The 20,644-nt window shown below is 49.0% G+C and overlaps 1 protein-coding gene across 3 annotated transcripts in view; it reads right to left on the minus strand.

Annotated features, from left to right (window-relative positions):
- Positions 1-20,644, minus strand: part of EIF2D (eukaryotic translation initiation factor 2D) — a 36,843-nt gene that overhangs the window by 10,842 nt on the left and 5,357 nt on the right. For 2 of the 3 annotated variants that reach the window (XM_078874828.1, XM_078874826.1), the window contains 3 exons: positions 7,089-7,179; positions 4,196-4,303; positions 2,131-2,426 (listed from right to left, as the gene is read on the minus strand). In XM_078874828.1, coding sequence (XP_078730954.1) covers positions 2,131-2,426; positions 4,196-4,303; positions 7,089-7,179 — 495 coding nt within the window. Of the gene's footprint in view, positions 1-2,130; positions 2,427-4,195; positions 4,304-7,088; positions 7,180-15,755; positions 15,778-20,644 lie in introns of those variants that run through there. The other variant, XM_078874829.1, reaches the window with a different exon arrangement.

Raw genomic sequence — 20,644 nt, forward strand, 5'->3', positions numbered from 1 at the left:
GCAGCCAAATATTTTAAACGCACGTTGATTCTAAGTGTGGAGGGAAAAACCAGAGGACCCAGAGAAAAATCCACGCGACCACGGGAAGAACACGCAAACTCCAAATATATATAGGAGTCAGGGTCAGGATCCAAACCACAACCTCCTGTATACCAGGCGAGCTAGTTAACATCTCTTCACCGCGGTGCCGGAACATTTCGAAGGACGTCAGGGGACCTTCATCGTCTTGCGGTGAAGCAGACAGCCTCGTATTTTGCGGTTAATATTCCCGCGGTAATAACCAGGATGGGGCCTGCTGGATTAGAACCGTGGACCTCTGCAGCCAGCAGTGAACACGTTAGCACTCGGCCATTCACCAGCACGTCATGAGATTGCCATGTCGTGCGATCGTTCATTCTGTCAATAAGAAACGATCACACAAATAATCACATGACTCCAAAATTCACCGCAAAGGGATTATTATAGAGCACTCATCATCTGTTGTGCAGCACTTCAGAGGCAAGGGGTTTGGCGGATCACGCTGATTTCACCAGGAGATGGCAGGACAGAAAGTGGGTACATAAGCCGCCTTTGCAAACCCTTGAGTGTCATTTCAACGTATGTGCGGTGAGTTTTAATTCATGTAATTGGCCAAACAACCCAATATGCAGGATTCCGCGTCTGCAGAAGTCTCACAACTCAGCGAGTCATTTCCAGGTAAAAATTAAGCGTTATTTATTATAATATAAATGTACAGTGATACCTCGGTTCACGAACGCTTCTGTTCACGAACAACTTGGTTCACGAACAGAAAAGTTCATAAAAATCTGCTCCGGTTCACGAACTCCGCTTCAGTTCATGAACAACTCGGTTCACGAACAGAAAAGTTCATAACAATCTGCTCCGGTTCACGAACTCCGCTTCAGTTCATGAACAACTCGGTTCACGAACAGAAAAGTTCATAAAAATCTGCTCCGGTTCACGAACTCCGCTTCAGTTCATGAACAACTCGGTTCACGAACAGAAAAGTTCATAAAAATCTGCTCCGGTTCACGAACTCCGCTTCAGTTCATGAACAACTCGGTTCACGAACAGAAAAGTTCATAAAAATCTGCTCCGGTTCACGAACTCCGCTTCGGTTCACGAACAGGAGCCGCGGCCATTTCAATGCTATTTCCAGGCTGTCACGTGGTCGTGACTTCCTGTAGGAAGATCGTGGAGAGAAGAAGAGACACAGAAAGAAGTACTGTGAGTACTGTGAAGACACTTTCAGTGACTTTTTGCTTTTTGGTGTGCTTTTTAGCACATACAGTACTGTACTACTGTACTGTACAATACTGTACTTACTGTATTGTACAGTTCACCCGTTTTGGTGCTTACTGAAGTCATCTCAAGCAAGGTTAGTGTTCTCTCTTTATACATTACTATACTGTACAGTACTAATGTGTATTGTAATTTGTTTCATATTTTTGTGCTTCAAAAACCAAAAAAAAAGGTCAGAACGGATTAACCGGATTTACATTGAACCCTATGGGAAAATGTGCCTCGATTCACGACCAATTCGGTTCACGACCAGAGTCAGTTCACGAATTAAGTTCGTGAACCGAGGTATCACTGTATATACATAAATATAAAAAAGGTGATGGTGCAGCCCTGCAATTACTTGCTCAAACCACTGCTGGTAAAAGGGTCTCCACTGAAGGAAGATCAGAAGAGCCTCACGAGAGGCTATTTGGCCCACTCTTCCGGAAGAGGTGCAAGTACCCATGCTGCATCGATAAATCAACTGACAAATGTGTTGATGTTTTTAAATACAGATTCATTACACGACCATGAACAGAGATAGTATGGCATCCCACAGGGCCTGACATGGCAGTTGCAAAAATGATGCAATCTTATTAAAATTCCACCCCCCGCCACTGTCAACCCAGCAGCATAAACTAAATCGGTGCACCACGGTAAAGTCGGTCGGCAGGTCCTGTGTGGCGTGGCATAGCGTGGGTACTGCAAACGCTTCCCATAAGTCTGCTCAGCATGGAAGAGTAGGCCAAACATCTCTGCAGAGGGGCTCTCTGGAGCTCGCTTGAGTGGGAGGCTCTTCCGGCGCGAGAGAGGAGACATCGCAGGGCTGCGCCGCTACCGGCGCTGCACCTGGCGTAATTTTCGCGACCGCTCCGTCGTCGGCCTGGGCTCCTGGCGACGGCTCCTCGTCCTCCAGGCTCAGCCGCTGCACGTCGCCCAGGCCGGGCGGCGATCCCGTCGGCGGCACCGCGTCTCCGTCGACCCCGGCCTCGGGGCCCTCGGCTGCGAGCTCCGACGCTCCGGCCTCCGACCCATCGGCTCGGCTTTCGGATTCCGCCGAAGCTGGCCCTCCCCGCTGCCGTTCGTCGGGGTCGAGTGCGCAGCGGTGTGGGATGAGCGGAGGATGGGATTTGTCTCCGAATGCCCTGCAGCAGAAGATCAATTCAAAAGTGTTCAGTCTAAAATGTGGACGGAAAAACCGGAGGACCTAGAGAAAAACCCACGCGACCATGGGGAGAGATACATGCAAATTCTAAATATATATAAGCACCGTAAAGTGCTTAAGAGGAAAGTAATTAAAGTGTGGCCTCATATTCACGTGTAATATGTACAGAATATTTCAGTTGCGTGAGCGAGTGACTGAATTCTAATGATGTTCTAGAATGGCTAGGAAGCAAACATTTGCATGTATGTTGAACGTCTTTCACAGCGTATGTAGCTGACCGTGCAAATTGAAGATGCCGGGGGGGGGGGGGGGTACTTCTGATAGCGTGGTGTTTCTGTGAACACTTTACCCTCTTCAAGAAAGGTGTAAAAATACTTTCTCTCAGAATGACAATCCTAAATGTTTGACACACTACGCCCAAGTAAAAAAAAAGCCATTATGAGTATTTGGCCGCTATAAACTACCACGTGACGATAAGCCACTTTGTGGAGCTACCACTTGTGGCCAAGGTCGCTTGTGAAAAAAAGAGCTACACAGCTTTAGTTGGTCTTACCTGGTAAAATAAAAGTATATACACACGACAGCACTAACTGGGTATTCTTAACAGCACGCTTTGAGCGAAAGCACGTGCTGCCATCTAGCGGAGTTCAAGCCACACACACGCATGCGGCGCGTGCGTGACGCTGAGCGCGTGACGCTGAGCGCGTGACGCTGGGCGCGTGACGCTGAGCGCGTGACGCTGAGCGCGTGACGCTGAGCGCGTGACGCTGAGCGCGTGACGCTGAGCGCGTGACGCTGAGCGCGTGACGCTGAGCGCGTGACGCTGAGCGCGTGACGCTGAGCGCGTGACGCTGAGCGCGTGCGTGTGTGTGGCACGTGACGCTGAGCGCGTGCGTGACGCTGGGCACGTGACGCTGGGCACGTGACGCTGAGCACGTGCGTGTGTGTGGCACGTGACGCTGAGCACGTGACGCTGGGCACGTGACGCTGAGCACGTGCGTGTGTGTGGCACGTGACGCTGAGCACGTGACGCTGGGCACGTGACGCTGGGCACGTGCGTGTGTGTGGCACGTGACGCTGAGCACGTGACGCTGGGCACGTGACGCTGGGCACGTGCGTGTGTGTGGCACGTGACGCTGAGCACGTGACGCTGGGCATGTGACGCTGGGCGCGTGCGTGTGTGTGGCACGTGACGCTGAGCACGTGACGCTGGGCACGTGACGCTGAGCGCGTGCGTGTGTGTGGCACGTGACGCTGGGCACGTGACGCTGGGCGCGTGCGTGTGTGTGGCACGTGACGCTGGGCGCGTGCGTGTGTGTGGCACGTGACGCTGGGCGCGTGCGTGTGTGTGGCACGTGACGCTGGGCGCGTGCGTGTGTGTGGCACGTGACGCTGGGCGCGTGCGTGTGTGTGGCACGTGACGCTGGGCGCGTGCGTGTGTGTGGCACGTGACGCTGGGCGCGTGCGTGTGTGTGGCACGTGACGCTGGGCGCGTGCGTGTGTGTGGCACGTGACGCTGGGCGCGTGCGTGTGTGTGGCACGTGACGCTGGGCGCGTGCGTGTGTGTGTCACGTGACGCTGAGCGCGTGCGTGTGTGTGGCACGTGACGCTGGGCGCGTGCGTGTGTGTGGCACGTGACGCTGGGCGCGTGCGTGTGTGTGGCACGTGACGCTGAGCGCGTGCGTGTGTGTGGCACGTGACGCTGGGCGCGTGCGTGTGTGTGGCACGTGACGCTGAGCGTTCCGTCACCAGAGGTGGTCGAGGTAGGTGTGAAGCACGATGATCCCTCGGCCCTTCATTGCCGCGGCGACCATCTGAGCGGTGGACATCGCCGTCACGCCAACCCCGATGGGAGCCCTGCGCGTGCACACACAGCACACACACAGCACACACACACACAGCACACACACACACACAGACACACACGCACACACGCACACACAGCACACACACAGCACACACACACAGACACACACAGCACACACACACACACAGACACACACACAGCACACGCACACACGCACACACAGCACACACACAGCACACACACAGCACACACACACAGACACACACGCACACACGCACACAGAGCACACACACAGCACACACACACAGACACACACAGCACACACACACGCACACACGCACACAGAGCACACACACAGCACACACACACAGACACACACAGCACACACACAGACACACACAGCACACACACACAGACACACACGCACACACGCACACAGAGCACACACACAGCACACATACACAGACACACACAGCACACATGCACACACGCACACAGAGCACACACACAGCACACATACACAGACACACACAGACACACACAGCACACAGAGCACACAAATATAAAGATCCCCCATATAGCCTGAACAGACTGTAGGGGCAAGTGCTGTTAGCGAGCACTTATGAAGGCCGGAACGGTACACGATGGGGTGGGTGGCCAACACCACGCCCGACCGCCTTTGTCTCCCCAGTGGCAATTTTTACACACCACACCATGTACTCATTTGAGGCTGAGTCGACCTAGGGGAGACCCGGGACCGGTTCAGATAATCGTCACTGGTGTTGGCCGTGAGCGGGAATCGAACCCGTGTCGCCGGGTTCATAGCGCAGCACGCTAACCGCTGCACTACCGCTCTTTGTGTGTTGTCGGGGGCCGCACTGTAGGCCACCAGGGGCCGCCAGTGGCCCGCGGGGGCCTTGGCAATGAAGAACTCTGGCGTCGACAAACCTTTTCCCAAGCTTCAGTTCTCCGAAGTCACCACAGTTCGCCTGCCTGTGTGCGTTTACTGATGTTCTCTGTTCCAGTGAGAATTCAGTTTCGGGGGTGTGCATGTTCTGCAGTTACGAAGCAGCGTTTGTTCATGCTGATGATGATAATTTGGCGATTCCATCAACGCAACCACCTCCGTCTCTCCCTTACATTTGTGTCTATCGTAGGAGGTGGCTGGGCGAGACGCCTGGAAGTGGACAGATTTGATTTATTTGAGCTGCTGGGGGCTACTCCGGTTTTTCCCTCCACATTTAGGAACATGAATTGAGATTTTTTTTAGTTTATTTTGCTGCAATAAATGTCCACATGATAAGCCACTTTTTTCAGCTATCTGCTGCCAAGTCGCTTCTGAAAAATAAAGTAATACCTCAGTGGGCTTTGTCTGGTCGGATGGGGATGGTTTAGCTTAGTATTTGTATGTGTTTAGGCGATTTGTTAACTTTTATTGTACCTCTAACTCCTATCTTGTTTTTGTTGTTGTAACGTTCTTACCCCGTGCCCCTACTGCTCATCGGATTCCTCCTCCAGTATAAATATTCTGATGATTCTGTTTCATGGGCGTCCTACGATGGCACATATCATCGTGCTAAGCTAGCGGCGCTCAGAGTCTGGGTTCGAATGCAGGGAGCAGCCCGCTAAACAACGTCACTAAATTATCATGTGTTCATATTCGATTGGACTCGTTAATTTCGTCACATTATTGTCGGCCTATGGTGGGTGGACATAGCCAGTGTCGCTGTCGTGATTTTTCATTCACATCGTTCACTCGAGTAGAGAGAAAGGAAAAATCGCTTTGGCGATTCATATTTTCGTCACCGATTTAATTCACCAAATGAAAACTGTCATGGTGTAATTTCGATTTAAAGCTTTCGCGACTGCAGGGATTCATCTTCTTGGTTCTTTCGGTAAAGTCACGTAGAATCGAATAATAAAATAATAAAAAGAAAACATAATAAAATACAATTCTCACGACGTTTCGGCCACAACGCAAGCAGCCGTCCTCAGGTGAAGAACAGGTCTGTCGGAAAGACAGCGTCTGAACTGAGCACATCGTGAGAATTGTATTTTATTATGAACTGAGCATTCAGACGCTGTCTTTCCGACAGACCTGTTCTTCACCTGAGGACGGCTGCTTGCGTTGTGGCCGAAACGTCGTGAGAATTATTTTATTATGTTTTCTTTTTATTATTTTATTATTTCCCTTCTACGTGACTTTACCGAAAGAACCAAGAAGATGTCACGGTGTAGGCCGGTGAATCTCAACCTTTCTGGATTGGCGGCCACCCCATTCAAGACCACTTGTACCACTCCTGACTCCCCCCTCCCCCAACCCTCCCCCCCGGCTCCCCTGCCCCCCGCCAACCACTCCCCTTGTCACTATTCCGCCCTAGGTCAAGATTACTAAGGTCACGATACACAGAGAGATCACATGTCCACTCCTCTAGTCAACGCGGTTATGGTGAGGCTTTTATTTTGTTTTGTCTAATAGCATGTTTTCTCTTCCGAAGGCATCTGCTGTTGCATATTCGTGTGGTTGGTGTGAGTAAAGCATCTGTTTCACGTTGTGTATTCGCACGTGTTTTGTTAGTAAGGTATCTTGTTTCGTGTTGTGTATTCGCGAGTTGGGTGTTAATAAGGCATCTGTTTCACGTTGTGTAGTCACACGTTTTCTGTTAGCAAGGAATCTGTTCCATGTTGTGTATTAGCGAGTTTGGCGCTAGCTAGGCATCTGTTTAAATGTCCCGTTGGTTTCGCCCCCCCACCCCCCACCCCCTCGCATCTCCCCCCAACGGCGTTGTGAGGTGCACGGCCCAGGGGACGGGGCCCAGGTACCGCTCTCTCTACCTGCTGTTGGTGAGGTTGATGGCGCACATTTGTCCCTCCCGTAGGTCCGGCAGGCCGTCAGGGGGCGCCACCAGGCCTGGCAGCATGAGGTCTGTGGACGAAGCAGGGAAGAAACCAGAGCGGGGGTCGTCGGCAAACCAAAATAACAAGAGGAACGCCATTTTTTTTTCGAATTCCGTAAAAACTCAACCCGTCAAGATCCGCAATGCTCGTGGTGAGAATAGGAGATGGTGGCCCTTAAAGAGCCGCGTGCAGCTACGGAACCGCAGGTTGCCGACCCCTGAACTAGACAAAGCACAGCCCCCCTGTCCACACAAAGGATAAAAGCGCCTCCTTCCCACATTTGTCGCTGCACGTACAACATGGTGTGGGTACACACACACTGCCGATGAGCACGGTTGGCCACGTACGGTGCGATAGAAGTTCAACGTAGGCACATACAAGCCATCAGCAGCGTTGGTTCAATACAAGTTGATGGCTTTTACCGGTTTTGACATTCAGTGCCTCATCAGCAGAGCTAGGCTCGCTTGAAACATTACTGGTGATCTTGCCCGATGTTTACAGGCAAGGTGGTTTGCCGGTATTGGTTTAAGAAAGCCAATATTGAACCAATGCTGCTCACAAGATGCATTCCCGGAAGGCCTTGGAGCTAATGCATGGTCTGTGAAAAAACATCCGTTACTTATTATGTGGGGAGACAAATATAGGGAGGGGGAGTTATTTATTTTGTTATTCACATTCTCGACGATGAATGATCATCCCGCGCGTACACAAATGCAGGTTTATTTGGTCACAAACCCATGCTTTAGAACCAACGTATTTCTAAATAATCACTCAATGCACAAAGCAGCCCATTTCATTTCATACAGGCACAATTGCGGAGCCATACTAGCTTCACACTGAAATGAAACTTGACAGTTATCTGTGCTTTAAGACCTATAACATGACGCGGGGCAGCGGGTTCGTTCCCCATCTTTCTATCCCCCGGCTTTCTATAACCGCTTTAGTTTATGTTGACCGTGTGTACGTGTGCGTCGCAGCGTGATGCGACAAGCCCGCGCATCGCCTCAATAACAAAAAAAACATCTAAAACGAGACAAGACAGAATTCAATTTCGTTTCACGATAACAGCTGCCTAGATATTTATTCGAAGGACAGGCTTGAGGAATGATTTCAAGTACCGTACAAGCAACTCGAAAACGTTCACGAAAGCATTTGCATTCTAGATATTTATCTGAAAATTGTCTAGACACATTGCCTCTTCACCAAGCGTCCGCACAGGCGTGCCGTTACTCGCGATAAGACCTACAGCACCCACGTGAAAACGAAATGTTTGTGTGTGCGCGATGACGATATTGCGTAATTCCCCATCGTTTAGCCAAGAAAAGCCTCGCCGATTCTTAACTCGTATCATGTGGAAAGGGAGCCGGAGTGACCGGAGAAAACCCAGCACGCGCATTGGAGAACAGTCCACACTGTCTGGGCAACACAGCCCTCATGCCGACAATGTCTGGCAAAGATCCAGTGGGTCACCCATCCAAGTATTGAACCAGGCTGGCTTCTGAGATGTGGCGAGCTCACGCAGACATATAAACGCGTGCACCGTTCCCCACTGCTGCGTTTGAAAAAAATTGCGACCGTTCATGTATTCGGCTCGTCACCGCTGGGTTTTTTTCTCTCGCCAGAATTTGTTTGACGCGTATGATTGCGTTCACATCTTCGTCTTTTAAAGCGAACCGACGAACACTTTCAGGCATCATTTTCGACGGTTCAATGGGGGCACAGAGCCGCGTGCACTCGCTGCACAGAAGCAGCCATACTCGCGCTGTTCGACAGTGATCTTCCTCTTCTTGGTTCTTTCGGTAAAGTCACGTAGAAGGGAAATAATAAAAATAAAACATAATAAAATACAATTCTCACAACGTTTCGGCCACAACGCAAGCAGCCGTCCTCAGGTGAAGAACAGGTCTGTCGGAAAGACAGCGTCTGAATGAGCACCACCAAGCTTGGCAGCGTATATTTAAGCTGGGTTGCAGGGGGAAGGGCGCCTTGATCTTCCCATCCGAAGCGGGCGTTCAAGTGCGTGGCGTGTCGAGCGGTGCAAGTTGCAATGCGGCCACCGGAATTCAAACGCAGTCCCCCGTTCATTTCACACACCGCTTTGCCGAGTGGACGTTTCGTAGGCGGTAAACAGACGAGAAACCGGTTAGCCCGCCGCACCATCTACCGTCGCTCAGGGCACAGCGCTCGCTGCTGCGCATCGCCGGTGTCGGCGATGGGGACGTGCGCGCGACCGCGCCGTCCGTGTGTATCTCCCGTTGCGTGAAAAAACTTTAAAGGAAATATGTGGACGCACAGGCGAACAAAAAAATACACCGCTCCCAAAACAAAGGGAGCATTGAAAATGATTTAGAAACTTGATATCCCCTGCATTCCACCCCGCGGGCTTTTTAACTTCCTACGTAAAAAAAACGGACGAGATTTATTGCTAAGCAGTGCCTGATGTGGAAAAAAATTCTCGAACAAAATGACAGCCATGCTGTTGGGGACAGGGGGGGGGAGAAAAAACTCCAACACAACGTTTTGGGCAGTGCTTCTTCAATGCAAGGGAAGGGTGGCCACAACACGCAGAGCAGATCAGGGTCATTATTCAAGGGGCACCACAGTGTCGAGATGCAAACTACCTCGCCTGGTATACAGGAGGTCGTGGGTTGGATCCCGACGCTGACGCTGCCTGTTTATTTGGAGTTTGCGTGTCTCTCTCCCTGTGGACATGTGGCTTTTTCTCCGGGTCCTCCGGTTTTCCCCTCCACAGGTAGAGACGTGCGTTTACAGTACTTGTCTGCTATCATTTTCCACGCAATAAGCCACTTCGTTGAGCTGCCATTTGTGGCCAGGTCACACCTCCTCGGGCTGATGGGGCAAAGTGCTGTTAGCGTGCACCTACAACGAGCGGCACGGCGCATGAGCGGGTGGTGTGCTCAACACCACGCCCGTCAGCCTTTTGTCTCCTCGGTGCCGTTGACACGCTGCAAGAGGGATCATTTGAGGCTGACTCAACCTAGGGGAGGCCCAATGTCAAATGGAGATAAACTCTCCACTGACGTCAGCCATGGCGGGAAATGGAACTCGAGCATCCGGGTTCGCAGCGTAGGTGATCCCACAATGCCAACGCTACACATACATGTCTGCTTTATTTTATGCCTACGATTTCGCTGTGCATTCGCTGCATTTCTCTGCTCTTCTGCAGAACTAGCTTCAAGCGTATGTTCTTTTTCAAAGGGTCACAAATGAATTGTCTATACAAGTAAATCCTTGTATCATTTTCTCACACGGCCACATCAAGCTGATTTTGTGCATTATAAATGTGTGTTTCGATCATGTAGCGCACACTGACCATGAGTTTTGAAATTAGCTCTTTAAAATGTTACGTTTTTACCCAAAGTTGAAAGAATTAATGCATCAGCTCTGTCCATCTATCTGTAAAATCTACAATTTTGTACAACGTAAAACCTAAGTTTTCGGAGCCAATACTATGATCTAAATATGTTTTTGAGTTAAGTCACATTGTAGGTTTTTTGTTGTTGCAAAAATTATCGTAATAACCCTCCACCACCCGACAAGATTGCCACGCTAACAAAGATTGTATTTATACTTTGCCGCTGCATTGGTTAACTTCTGACCGATAAATCTCCTCACTGATGGCTTAAGAATTTTCTATGACTGAATTTACCATCAATATGCGACGTTTTCGCTCAGACTGCTTTGAGCATCAGAGGGTAGTAGTGAAAGAGTGACAGAATCCAGGCATATGCCTTTTCGTTCTTGTTATGCCATGTAATGTGATAAAAAAAAAAGTGAATTAAGACAATCATAACCTACCAAACACATGGATGAGCAAATAAACATATCAACATTTAACAAATAAGCACAGACATGCACGTAAGGCACAACAGATGGTCCCCGCTTCTTCGATGATATCCAGAGTTATATCATCGGGTCCAGGAGCTTTTCCTTCATACATACTGTTAAGGGCAGTCAGCAGTGATGATGATGAACAGAGTATATACACACACACATGCACCTTGCTGTGGATGTATCCGTTTCACTGCGGGGAGAACATTACTCTCATCGTCCCCCTTTGCAAAAATAACTTACAGCAATGATAAATCATACTTATTGTTTTCATCCGTGAGAATAAAACAAACTTTAATGAGCGAAACTCTTTCGGGTAAAAGGGCTCCGCGGAGTCGGGGGTGGCCATTTGAACTGTCAAGGAGAATGTTTCTCGAGAAATCCTTCAAATGTGTCTGGCTGTGTGCTGGCAGCAAGCTGTAAACTGAGATTAACGGACCGAGCTTGTCCACGTCGGCCAATCTTACATTCCGTCCAGAATGGCAGCATTCCGCGCAGTCAACTACACGAATCCGCATGCCCTAAGACTAAGAGCCCCTGTGCAGCCTACTCAGGATCATGGGGCAAGTGCTGTTAGCGAGTACCTATGAAGAGCGGCACGGCGCACGAGCGGGTGGTGTGGTCAGCGCCACGCCCGGCCGCATTTGTCAGCTCACAGTGCTGTTTACACGCTGAAACAGGAATCACTTGAGGGGAGAAACGAAGGCCAAATGGAGATACACTCTCCAATGATGTTAGCCATGGCGGGGAATTAAACTCGAGTAGCCTGATTCATAGCGTAGGGCTTCCCACTATGCCAACGCTACGCACATATACAGAGACCCCCCCACCCAACCCCGTATAGCTTTAACATAATTTTGGGGAAAGTGCTGTTAGTGAGCACCTATGAAGGCCGGTATGAAACAAGAGGGGGTGGGTGGCCAGCACTACGCCTGGCCGCCTTTGTCTCCGGAGTGGCGATGTTTACACATGGCAACAATCGCCATTCGCCAGGAAGTGACGGTGATGCCACCACGGCGCTTGTGCCAGGCTATGTGCACATTAAGGCCACGCACAACCATATGGCTGCATGCTCACGCATGCTCTCCTTCCCCTGTTTATCGCTCTCTCTACGGCCATTCTTGCACGCCATTTCGGACCAGTGCAAAGAGACCGGGAAGAGTTACTTATCAATTCTCTACAGCAGACATTGCTTGCTGTGGTAATGATGGAAGAGTGGATGGATGCAGTGTTTTCTAAGATGAGAAAAAAAAACACTCGCGAGCGTATTCAGGTATAGGGGCATCGGGGTGCGACTTACGCTCTCCCATTCATACGTTTTACAATGTTAGATTTCATTCACAAATACAAGTGCGCAGACAGAAGTGGAAAAAAAAGCCATACATGTCCGACAAAATATTTGAGGGGTGGAGTGGTGACGCGGTGTGTTTTCGTGCAATGCAGCGTTGCACCCAGTGAGCTGGAAGTTGGATTCCCAGCCAGTAGGCCACGATGTTGTCTGCCAATGTATTTATCCACAGTAAGGATCGCTAACAGTGGGAGTAATGATAGCGTTGGAGAAGTTAATACATTATAAACATGCGGTTTTAAAGCAAATGTTGGGGGTTCACCATTTAATCCAGTAGGTGTGTGCGCGTGCCACGTTTTCAACTCTGATTGAAAATATGATTTGACAACTGTGAATTTGCAAGTGTCATTATCTATGTAGAATGTTTATTATTGCTGGGTTTTTTTCCCTGTATTACTTTGCTGTTTTCTCAAAGTTTCTGAACGATTGTTTCATGTACGGACGATTGTTTACCATTGCAACTCACGACTCTATTGGGACGTCTGGCAAAAACATTACCCAAGCTGCAGAGTGCACAGCATTCGTTGGCACGTGCATGGATATTAGGAAGCCACTGGAGCTATGCTCTTTTGAAATCTAGATTGAAAACTCATTTCTTTAGAACTGCTTTCTGTGTTTAGTTTGTTATCCTTCCCCCCCCACACCTCCGATTAGCACAGTGGACTACGTAAGGTGTGAAAGAATTTCAACATACATATCTACCCCTGTAACTTCCTCTGTAATAATCCATCATTGCCGACCCTAGTTTAGACTGGACACCTGTGAAAAAGAGCTTCCACAACTCCGAGGGTTTTTCCAGCTTCATTCCATGACTACGTCTGTGTTTGAGCATTGAGGTTGCGTTGGCTGGGTCATGTAGCCCGCATGCCCAGCCACTGCATGCCTAAACAGCTTTTGTTCGGCCGGATCGAGGGGGCGTAACGAGGGCGTAACGGGCATGGCAAGGGCTAGAGAAGAGATGGAGTGATGTGGTACAGGAGGATGTGCAGCTGCGTGGACTTGCCGATTACTGGTACCAGCGGTGTCAAGATCGGCCTCTGTGGAGGAGGCTCGTAAAGGACGCTACTGGGCAATTGGAGGAAGTTGCCCTCTGACAACAACGGAGGGTGGAAGAGCGACGCTCACAACAACGAGCGGAGCGCCGGGTGGCTAAAGTACAGCAAGTTGGCACAGTAGTCAGTCGACCTGTGGCATCTGGGTCTGCCCCGTGCACAAGCGTCGTGGTGACGTCACCACCACTTAGTGGCGAATGGCAGTTGATGTTGTAGGCATTCATGCTTACAAAATAAATTTCTTTTTTCGGGGGGGGGGGGGGTGTCGACGATTTTTGGAAACCTGTTGGGTCACCTTTTTACCCACAAATCTGAAGGTGGGGGGTCCACACTTTTTTGTTTTAGGCCTTCTGAAAGGCTCTTTTAATATAGTTGACGGAAAAAACGGAATGGCGGCCTTTCATAATGGACTAGCTTTATACTACCCGGCTTCGCCCGAGACTTGGATTCTTGTCTTGGATTAACACGCGGCCTACACGGAGGGTTGGGGGGGGATGCGTGACGTCAGCAGGCACACTGCGTGACGCTGCCGCATGCAGGTGACGTCACAGATGTGACGTCACTGCTCACTTGCCGTGCAGAATATATCCATTATTGCTCCCCGCCCCAAACAAAAAAATACAAAAGTCCATTTTTATACTTTTTGCATTGTGTACAGTCTGGAAACTACTTACATGTCAAATTCCAAGTCTGTTGCATGTCGGGAAGTATGCTAAACATTTCTAACAGACACACATTCACAAATTTCTCTTTTATAGAAATAGATAGACTGTTAGCAATTAGCAGTACCTATGAAGGCCGGCACGGCACAGGAGAGGGTGGGTGGCCAGCACCACGGCCGGCCGCCTTTGTATCCCCATTGGCGATGTTTACAAACCAGGCCAGGTACTCATTTGAGGCTGTCGACCTAGGGGAGGCCCAAGACCGGTTCAGATAATCATCACCGGTGGAGGCCGTCAGAAGGAACTAAACTCGGTTCGTAGCACAGGGCACTAACAGCGGCACTACCGCTCCCCACATGCACAGCGCACGGCGTGATGAGCGACACACACACACACACAACACGGGCAACACACGAGAAAAAAAGGACTGACGTCACCTGCTCATGATTATTAATGAGGGGGGCTGGTCGACGTGGAGTGCCATTACGCGCGTCAAGAACATCCCTGGGTGATTATAGTAGGTAATATGCATCACACGGGCAATGAACGGAGGAGTGAATGTCCACTCATTATGATTGATATTTACTACTCCCTTCAACCTGCCTCTTATTGGAAGGGCAGTGGACACATTTCCTATTATTTGCGACATATTTTTTTGCCTTGAGGTTAAGTCGCACGTCAAAGTAATTTTGTTATCCGTGGTTTATCCGGGGATCTTGCCAAGCAATTGTTTCTGGCATGCACTTTTCATAGACATGTGGAATTCATTGGCAAATTTGTCCTACTTTACGCATATTTGTATTACATGGAGTGGAGTAGATTTGCGGATAACATCGCGGATAATAGAATCCACGTCAATCACCCCCCACATCAATGCGGATAGCGTTTTGAGTATCACGTGTAAAAGGTTATATTTATTCGTGCAAAAATGGGATTTGCCATTTATTTTAACTCAATGAAGCAATAGCTTCAGTAAGGTGTGGATATGCCCAACAGTTAAAGCTGCACTGGTGGGCCGTATAGCTAAGACAAGATGCACCTCTATGGAAGCAGCGCATCCTCTTGTATGTATGTTGAACTTCTTTCGCACCTTACGTAGCCAACCATGCAAATCGGGGCTCTTGCAGGGCTAGGAGCCAACCTCTGGGTGCGGGACGCACGCACGCACGCACAGGCAAAGTGCTCATCCAGGCTTACAATTCATCATCAGTTTGTAATCTAATTTAAATTGGACATTTAGACCACGTCAATTTGAAGTGGGTGCCTCAATTGCTCTGCCGCACTTGCGTACCACCGAACCGCCGAGTGTTAGGCGACGGCGCAAATAAACAATTAGAGCGGTGGTGTCAACGCGTCGAACGGGACCTGACATAAGCAAAATGAACCAAACGACGGACGAAAAAATGTAATCTGCATCCTGTTGCCTCGTGACAAAAACAACGATGGGAATTGCAAATTGAAGCTAAATCGCTGGACCGATTTAGCGAAGATGTCAACACCGCACACAGGGCGCCATGCACGAATTAACAAATGTCTCTGTCTCTATGGGGAGCAACTCCTTGCAGACTAAGCTGGGATTAAATATTCGGGGTCCTTAACTGAACGAGCCACAAACCCCTTTCCCCCCCCCCACTGCCTGCCCCTTGTGCACGTTATAGGTGTCCACACTGGGTGCCTGATAACAACAGACCTGGGTGCAGGCGACTGCATCACACAGGCGTGTCCTCAACGCCCTCGTCCGACCTCGCGTCGACACAGATAGGCGGCGAGGCAAACCCGCGTGACCCGCCGAGGTGGTGCGCCCAGAGGGACGGGGCCGAGTGCTTGCTGGGTTGACTGGGTTCGCTGTCAGGGTGAAACGGGTTCATGCCGAGAGCAACCGGGTGCACAGCCAGTGAAACATATCAGCACTGCTTCCCCCTCCCGCCTCCTCGCTCTCCCCTCCCCACGACCGCTGCCTTGCCTCCTACCCACCCCTCACTCCCCCAACACTACAAAGCCACTCGCTCACCACGAACGCCTCCTCCTCCTCCAGCCCCCCCATCCACCCGTCAAATCCGCCATATCCTTCCACAAGAGGCACTCTCAATCCCAACCGCACCACCCTCCCCGCCCGTCCCCGCAGCTCCACCGAGTCGCTAATCCCCATTTCTTTCCACATACTATGATGTCGCGCAGGACAGGAGGGGCCTTGGCGGTACAGCAGCGGGTGACAGGGATGGTCCGAAATTGCTCGTACTCGGGCTGGAGATGCGAATGCACGTCCCAAACCAACCCACCCAAAAAAAAGTGCAATTGTTTCTTTACGTTGAAATCGCGGCTTCTGTCCGCCCGTCCGTCCGCGCGCATGTCCGCCCGCCCGTCTTTGCACGTGGATTTAAGGCGCCCGAATTGGCGAGGTTCGTTTTTGTTGTTGCTGCTGCTGCTTCGTTGCAAGAGCGAGCGTGTGAGCTCCCATCAGATCGAAGGGGTGAGGGGGACTGTCTACGCGGCCGAGCGATAAATGGCCCGCTATTTTTGTATCAAATGCGAACGAGACCATGGGTTGGTGTGACTCACGCAAGGGCACAATGAAGCACTGGCTAAAAACAAAGGTGATGGTAGTCGTTATATAAATCCACACATTTACTAGAAAACTCCATTGTCCATTGCCCTTGAAATGTGTTCTCTCTTCAAGTAAATGTAACATAGCAAAGGCGCACACTCGTGGGGCCACAGGCATATCCGTGGGCTCCCCTCTGAATCTTCGCCTCGTTGCTGACTTATGGTCACGATGTGAGTCTCACGAGGGAGGTCAGAAACCTTGGTGTTCAGTTTGACCAGTCATAGTCCTTTGAGGCCCATATATGCATCGCTTCCTATCACCTGCTGACTTGGAGAAACTGATCCATGCTTTTGTGTTATCCCGGACTCGACTACTGCAACGCCTCACTTCTCAGGATACCGAGCAAAGTAGTGGGCAGACTCCAGCTTCTTCAGAATGCAACTGCTCGAGTACTTACACCACGTGCACCATTCCGTGAGCACATTACACCAGGTCCTCTTATCCCTTCATTGGCTACCGGTCAAATTCCGAGTGGATTTTAAGATAGTGCTATTAACCTAAACGGTTTTAAGAGGGCTCAGCCCATATTACTTGCAGGAACTAATGCATTTATATATTCCTTCAAAGTCCTTAAAATCTCCTGATTTCCAACTGCTCAGCTCTCCCAGGTCTAGGTTGCTCTCTTTTGGCGATCATGCTTTTGTTAGCATGGCACCCAAGCTATGTTCAGAACGCCTAGCCACTTGAAATCAGGAAATCAGAGTCGGCAGATATATTTAACCTTCTTGGTTTTTTCGGTAAAGTCACGTAGAATGGAAATAATAAAATAATAAAAATAAAACATAATAAAATAATTCTCACGACTTTTCGGCCACAACGCAAGCAGCCGTCCTCAGGTGAAGAACAGGTCTGTCGAGAAGACAGAGTCTCAATGTTGAATTTTTATTATTTTATTATTTCCATTCTACGTGACTTTACCGAAAGAACCAAGAAGATGAATCCCTGCAGTCACGAAAGCTTTAAATCGAGATATATTTAAGTCTGTTTTGAAAACCCATCTCTTTAAAGTGGCCTTCCCTCATAAGTTTGGTCGGCTGCCGCTGATTCTGTTTTTGTGTCCTGCTTTCCATGCATTGCGCATTGGGATCATAGGATGGAATGCGCATTACAAATTTGAATGAAAACTTCAAATCTAGATTGAATTATGATTATTTCCACACCAGCCGCATATAGTCATTACATTATTATTATAAATGCATGCACACAGTGTGTGCACAATGTGGGTCTATGGGCAATCCTACAGAAATGCAGCAATGGGATTATGAATGCATCGCAGGCTTACGAGTTACGGCAATGAAACGGGCTCGTCCCTGGGTCCGTGCGCCGACCTGCTGCGTAATAAGATTTGGAAACTGTAGACGAGCCCGAATGGCATTTGGATTAAATCTACCCGTGCACGGCCTAATTGGGGATTTGCATCTCGCAGTGTCGCACCATGCGCACATCGGTGTCCTGTTGCCCAGTGCCAAGAGCGGGCGATGCGTTTGGTGGGGCTTGCTGTTGATCCCACAGAAAGCCGATGGATTGACATCATCTTTAATTTAAAACAAGATGACAACCAACTGAGATCATACACCTTGTTAAAACAGACCTGCACGTGTACAAATATTTCCAGGAATGTTTTAAGTGCACTAAAAGCAGGGGTATGTTTGCAACGTAATACATTTTTTCACTTAAAGCTTTCGTAATTGCAGGGATTCATATTCTTGGTTCTTTCGGTAAAAGTCACGTAGAAGGGAAATAATACAATAATAAAAATATTAAACAAAAATTATCACGACGTTTCGACTGCAACACAAGAAATCGTCATCAGGTGTGAAATGCTTCTACGTGACTTTACTGAAAGAACCAAGAAAACGTAATACATGTTAAGGCAACTTTGATCTTTATGGCAATGACAATGGTGAGGAATAGAATTATAACACTTTAGTTTACATTTTACACTATCCTTCATGTGGACCGATGATGGGATGCCAATGCAGTGAGATGTCAATGGTTAAGCAAAGCAACATATTCGTTATTTGGTGACGAATGTGTTGTTTGTATGTTAAAGTTCTTTCGCACCGTACGTAACCAACCGTGCTGATCGGAGGAAATCGCCTCCGGCGGAATGCCATGCTAAAGGGGCTAGAAAACGTGCAGAGCCCACTATAGGTTATTCATTAAAGCTAGGGAGCACATGGCTACAATTTTGCATTTAAAAACGGGGAATGTGCATAGCATAAAACCGCGTGAGAGTCAGTGGTCTGTTTTGTTGGGTTTTTTTGCCCTTTGACACACTCGGCATGTAATGACTCCTCAATCAAACGGCAGTCGCTTGCCTCAAAGCAGCGCACACATAGGCGCGATGTCCTCACAGCTCCTTTTACACGCCCCGGCTGCCTCCGTACAGTGCGCCCGCTGCGTTTTATTTGAGCCACGCTTCTTCCATCGCGCCGGCCATCGTTTTAATGAGGCAAGCGCACGACTCCGAGACACGGGACGGCACAGCGGCTGCGTCTCATGTCTCTGCGAGCCAACGGCCAGTTAAGACAGGCCTTCGTGAATTGTACAACGCAGTGGGGGGAAATACGATACCACGGTGCCAGTTTCCACATAAACTCCAGCAAGGGGGAGTCAAAATAAGATGTTACTGCAGCATATGGCTCACAGGAAAAGGGCATGACTCAACGCCAGCCTCTGTATATTTACCAGCTAGCCACTTTCCTATGCCACTCACTCCTTTAACAGGGCCCCAAGGAAGGGCAATCGTATTTGTACAATACGTCCAATGAGAATGTTCTCATTAGCGCTGAACGGAAGGTGAAATGTAATTGCACACATTTACGATGGAACGGTGTGCTCGGCTGTGCAGGAAACAGGATTGTGTGCTTAAGCAATCACGCGTCTGTTGCTTTATTTATTGAATGCATTCATACACAACGAGCTGTGTACAGCAGGAGGCTCTTACGCCCTCCAGTGGGAAACGTGAACACTGCAAAGTACAAAACGATGCCGGGGTTATAGACATGGAACGATTCACTCTCACCCACCACTACTATCATACCCATCAACCCATACGGTTTAGTCGGATTCTTGTACAGGGAAATTGAGTTTTCAGGTCCATGCGGTGTACGGCCGTTTCAATATGGGTAAAATAAAACATTGTCTGTTTGTGTTTCTCCCTTGTGATGGGACTTTGTAGGATGAACGTTGAGATTTATAAGGGCACGGGGTGACCAATAAGATCTGAATTGGTCTGTAATAAGGTAGGCACTGAAAAGGGGTTGACAGGTATGCTACTAGCATATGAATTGCTTCTATTTGAGGTCACAATTAGATTCCCAAATTTGAACAGTCGATGTGTATCGTTTGTATGAATCATCATCACCAACCATCTACTGCTAGATGTAGGCCTCCCCAAGCCGTTGCCATCTCTCATGACCGTGCACATTAATAATTGTTTTTGTATTGTCCATATTAAATTACAGACAATATTTTGTTCGTAATCTTTTTTACTGTTTCATGCTTGTAAAGTATTGTCTTAAATTTTTCCATCTCATTTTGGTGTCTCGTTAGTACTGCAACTCTCATTTTTTTATATCTCTAGTATATTCGGTCTCATTTGTCCTGTTTGTAGTGTCTGTCTCATTTGTTCCGTTTGTCGCCTCATCCATTCCATTCCATTGCCCAAAGCAAACATTTCCAGAAATTGAAAATGATGCAATCCTACATAATTCAATTCATCTATCATATCGGGAAAATACGAATTTATTTTAATCAAATAACTGTTAAGTGCCTACTCGCTTTCCTCTTGCGCAGCATATTTGGGATCTGTAGCATGTGCAGGGGAGCAATACGGGGCTGAGTGATTAAAGTACCTTTTGAGGATCCACTTTTGATGACTAAATGTGAGTGAGTGCTTCTTAGTTAAGAAGAAACAGACTGTACGAGCTGGTACATCCCCCGTTTTAAACGTTATTTGTTTAACATTT

The sequence above is a fragment of the Lampetra fluviatilis genome, chromosome 40 (genome assembly GCF_964198595.1).
Source record: "Lampetra fluviatilis chromosome 40, kcLamFluv1.1, whole genome shotgun sequence".
Taxonomy (NCBI): domain Eukaryota; kingdom Metazoa; phylum Chordata; class Hyperoartia; order Petromyzontiformes; family Petromyzontidae; genus Lampetra; species Lampetra fluviatilis.